This window comes from Vanessa atalanta, chromosome 1 (assembly GCF_905147765.1).
Source record: "Vanessa atalanta chromosome 1, ilVanAtal1.2, whole genome shotgun sequence".
Classification (NCBI taxonomy): domain Eukaryota; kingdom Metazoa; phylum Arthropoda; class Insecta; order Lepidoptera; family Nymphalidae; genus Vanessa; species Vanessa atalanta.
This window is the reverse complement of record NC_061871.1, coordinates 9,762,469-9,767,408: the sequence shown is the minus strand read 5'-3', so window position 1 is coordinate 9,767,408 and position 4,940 is coordinate 9,762,469. Positions and strand designations below refer to the sequence as shown.

Below are 4,940 nucleotides of genomic sequence, written 5' to 3'. Positions count from 1 at the left end.
TTTTCTTTAAGTTTGTTTTATTACGATATTATATAACTTGCCTTACGTTATTTATTACTAATTCTATTATACGGACATGAAATATTTATTATTTCCTGTAAATAAATATTTAATTACACTTTTTAATTAGGATTGCAATATATATATATATATATTGCAATTGACGCCTCTGGCTTCACTCACCTTTAAAGGGTTGATCGTGAGGTGTTAGGCATAAAAAGTCCTGCCCTTTCTTGGAGTTCAAGCTTGCTTTATACGAAATTTCATCATATTCGGATTATTGGTTTGGCCGTGAAAGAGCAACAGACAGACTTACTTTCGCATTTATCTGTATCATATTAGTGTAGATAAACATGTTTTGATGATTTTCTTTTAAATCTCTCAAATATAAATATCTCATATTTTACAAGCTATGTAGGTATATTTATTATCTTTTTATTGATTTCGAATTTTTTGTAATATTTTATTTGATCACTTATTTTTTATAAATATTTAGTTATTATATTCATTTATAAATTATATGTATTTTTACTTATTAATATATAATTACTACATGTGCAGATTTATGGGCCCGCCCAGTGATTTGAGCACTGTATGAAATATTAACCATCCATTGTATCTTCAATTCGCCCACAACCCTGAAAACTAAATGTTCTGTCTCATGTGCTTGTAGTCACATTGGCTCAATCGCTCGTTAAAACACAAAATTGCTAATTGTTGGTAAAATATGTGATGAATACTACATAACCAGACCAGCTTGCATAAAACTATCGCGAAGTTTAAAATGAAATTGTATATCCGTTATTTACTTACACCATACAATATTAAACGAAAGCATTTTTGAACTTGAAAAGATTATTCGCTTACAAAGAATCATCAACATCCTCATCATCCTCCTGCTCTTATCCCAATTTTACTTGGGGTCGGCGCAGCATGTCTTCTTCTTCTTCTTCCTCTTATGTACATATTTAATGGATTAAAAATAATCATATGCCTCAATAACAATCTAATTTAGTTAGAGTCGCAAAAACCTTACCATAATAAAATAACACTATGAAACATGTCATTACGAGCAATGCTAATTATACAATTATTTGCGTTAATTTTCTGTAGACATTAACGAAATAGCCAAATTTATTGCGGCAGTATTAACAAACAAAGGTTCGTTCACATCTGTCATTTGCTATTCCAGGAATCGATAATTATTTGACACTTATTCGTACAAAAGAATCGAATAGTGTATGAGTCTATTGTGTTTGAAAATAGCCTTTAGTGTTGAATGCGTACTAACATCAGATATAAGACGTTTCATTTAGTGATCGGAGCATTCGAAATCACACATCGCTTGGCTGCGCAACTTCTAATTTATTTATTTTATCAGTTAAAACTTACATTTAAATTGATAATGTTCAAATTTTTGTGTTTGTTGGTCGCATCTGCACTGCTTATCGAAGGTAGGCTAATCATAATTGTAAATTACGCACCTGTGAAAACCTCCAATCGACGAACGTAATCAAATATGATTATGAAATCTTGTTTGAATAATAACCTAAGTTCAATGTTAATTAAATGTTACACGGGATGAAATTAGTAGAAAATAAAATGTTGCGTGGTTATTACTATTATATATGCTTACTTAATTTATAAAAAAAAACAGTTCACATTACAAACTTGCACAACAGCTAACTCATTTAGGAAGCAAACTGAAATAATTAATATTATTTCCAGTATAATATTTAAGTTTAGCAAAGTAAATTGTTACAATTCATGGTTGTCAAATTTTCAATTTATATAATTTTTTACTAGTTATAATATTAATTGTTTTGTTGGCGTCATTTCGACGCGCATTCGAGCAAGGTGGTAGATAAGCTCCTCACCTTCTCCCCGATGATAGGGAAGGCTTGTCCAGTGGTGGGACATTTACTGAGTTCATTTTTACGTCTTATTTAGTAGATTTTTTTTAAAGTTATAAAGATCATTGGGATAATCAAATTCAAAATGTAAATAAAAAAATATTAAACCAGCTACGATATTTTCATTTGACTATATTTTTTTGACGTGTTCATATGTCACGGCTAACAGGTGCTGACCTCAAAATAACCAATTATTATAACTAGATTTTGATATATTCTTGTGATAAATTACACATTTATATTAACTTTACTATTAATGAATTGATTAGGCTTTTGAATGTTTCGATTATTTAAATATAATTTTTTAAATTTAACAGCCTGTAAATTTCTCACTGCTGGTCTAAGGCCTCCCCTACCTTTGAGGAGAAGGTTTGGAGCACATTCCACCACGCTGCTCCAATGCGGATTGGTGGAATACACATGTGGCAGAATTTCGTTGAAATTAGACACATGCAGGTTTCCTCACAATGTTTTCCTTCATCGCCGAGCATGAATTATAAACACAAATTAAGCACATGAATATTCAGTGGTGCTTGCATGGGTTTGAACCCGAAATCATCGGTTAAGATGCACGCGTTCTAACCACTGGGCCAGCTCTGCTTTAAATATAAATATGACGGTTTAATTTAGTTATAATAATTAGCTATCAAAACCGATTTTATAAAAACAAAATATTTAACACACTAAGCCCGTCTGGATACCTCCTACCAAAGAGCGATATTTAGTATTGTTGTGTTTCAGTGAGTGAGTCAGCTTAACTAAAATCCATCACGTAGTTTATTATTCAGCGATCAAACGGACAGATCTAAAAACAAACATTTTATTATACATATTAATATAAAAAGTCTTCCTGCATATATAAATTAGTGTCCGACCAAAAGTTCGATTTCTAAGATTCTAAGATTCGGTTTCGGCTAAGATATTTTCATATATATTTTGCAGCTACTCCGGTTCCTTTGGAACTAGCGGACGCTGCGAAAAATGGCAACTGGGATGTATTCAACACGCTGTAAGTACAAATAAAATTCATTTTTTTTATGCGCTATAGAATATAATTAAATGAATTTGTAGATATGGTAGTATGTAATGTAACAACCATATCCAAACATATATATATTTATTACTCGTTTTTTTTTTAATTCGTTAATCAGATATTTATCCATTGGTTCTTATCTGATCTGTAATATTTTATAGGCAAAACTTGACTATAAAATAGCTTAATATTGTGATATAATATTCATTTAATTTTGACTGTAACAGAAAACATGTATTTTATTCAATATATTTTCCCCAAAACATATTAGTCTGCATAACTTAAATGGCAATGATTTATTTACTACAACGTGTCTGGTGTTAAGTTTAAATGCATTATCAATTTTTTTTTATGTTATTAGCCACCTGACGGTAAGTGGTCACCACCACCCATAGACAATGGCGCTGTAAGAAATATTAACCATTCCTTACATCATCATTGCGCCACCAAACTGTTAAAGACCACCAAGATTAGTTAAGTTACGTCCCTTGTGCCTGCAGCTGCACTGGCTCACTCACCCTTCAAACAGGTACACAACAATAATGAGTTTGGCTGTTTGGTGGTAGAATATCTTATGAGTGGGTGGTACCTACACAGACGGGCATGCACAAATCCTCGCCACCAAGTTGTTAAAACCAAACTAAATTAATTAAGTCAAAATGCATTAAATTTATTTAAATATATCATCAAATTGGAAAGTGTAGAAGTTCTGGATTGTAATTGTTGTAATTTGTATTGAGAATTAATTTTATGCTCCGTCTCTTTCCAGCCTGCGTCAGTACACTCAAAACAATAATTGGGCGGTGAGTATGTCGTAATTATGTTAAACTTAACTTGAACAAAAGCTAAGAGTTGACATGAGATTTTTATATTCATATTGTCTCAACAAGACAATATAAATATAAAAATCAAATGTCACTGTCAACATAGCATTAAACTAAATTAAGAACTCGTAAATGGCTCACTGCGGAGCGGGTGCTCTCTTCTTAAGGACAAGGTTTTTGATTTTATTCCACCAAGCTGTTCCAAAGTTGATACACATGAGTGCAGAAATTTGTCCATGTAGAGTAGCAGCATTTTCTTGCACCACAATATGAATTATGAGAACTCCGTCATTTTTGCCTCAATCACCTCTTGCATTTTACATAACGTATGTAGTTAAATTTAATTTCATATTCATCGTAATCGGCATATCCTATGATTATGCTAACCAAATGTAATAGAATTATATTTACCTCATGTGTGTAATAATTGAAGTACTTTACATAATCTTTGTATATGTTAACGTAGTATTTATTGTTTATAAGTATATTGTATAATTTTCTATTATATTTTCAGACTGCTCTAGCTGGTAACGTCGAAAGTCTGCAGCCAGATGGCAAATCGCATGTTTTTGGCCATGCAGTCTCCGCTTACAAGGAGTGGCATAATGACAACGGGAAAGTCTCTGAAGATGGTCGAGGAGTTGAGGTGATCAACAACGACGGCCACGTAATTAAACACGAGTTCAAGCCCTAAATTGAATTTATAATAAACTATGATTGGCTGATGAAAATGATGGCATACTAGTTAAAATCGATTCTAAAAACGAATACAAACTGTGAAATCATTTTAAAGGTTATAATGAACCATATTATAACTTTTGAAAGATTCCTGTTACTTAATTTATATTATTGAAATAAATAACGATAGGATACTTTAGAATTTTAGAAGCGGCTTAGAAGGCATATCAAATAAAACTTGTTAATTGAAGTTTTTTTTTTTATTGAAATCCTCATGAACATGAAAGATTACTTTCAAAACTATACCTATTACTAATACCTACTACTGAATCTAAGTAATACTAATACATAGAAAGAAAACATTATTAATGGCTTAATGTTAAGACGCTCAAGACACCCAAATAGTTTTCAATTGACTTAACTTAAAATTAAATTTTTAAATTAATAGCAGTGTATTTCCCAAAAAAAAATGTTGTTTTTCAAAAAGTTTTA

At 31.2% G+C, this 4,940-nt stretch overlaps 1 protein-coding gene across 1 annotated transcript; it reads left to right on the top strand.

The window, feature by feature from the left end:
- The first annotated feature begins 1,303 nt into the window (after nucleotides 1-1,303).
- LOC125065190 lies at nucleotides 1,304-4,698 on the top strand. Its single transcript, XM_047672689.1, has 4 exons — nucleotides 1,304-1,454; nucleotides 2,856-2,922; nucleotides 3,716-3,749; nucleotides 4,285-4,698. Exons 1-4 carry the CDS (start codon nucleotides 1,406-1,408, stop codon nucleotides 4,462-4,464), a joined length of 330 nt encoding a protein of 109 aa, XP_047528645.1. The 5' UTR covers nucleotides 1,304-1,405; the 3' UTR covers nucleotides 4,465-4,698.
- Nucleotides 4,699-4,940: the final 242 nt, after the last annotated feature.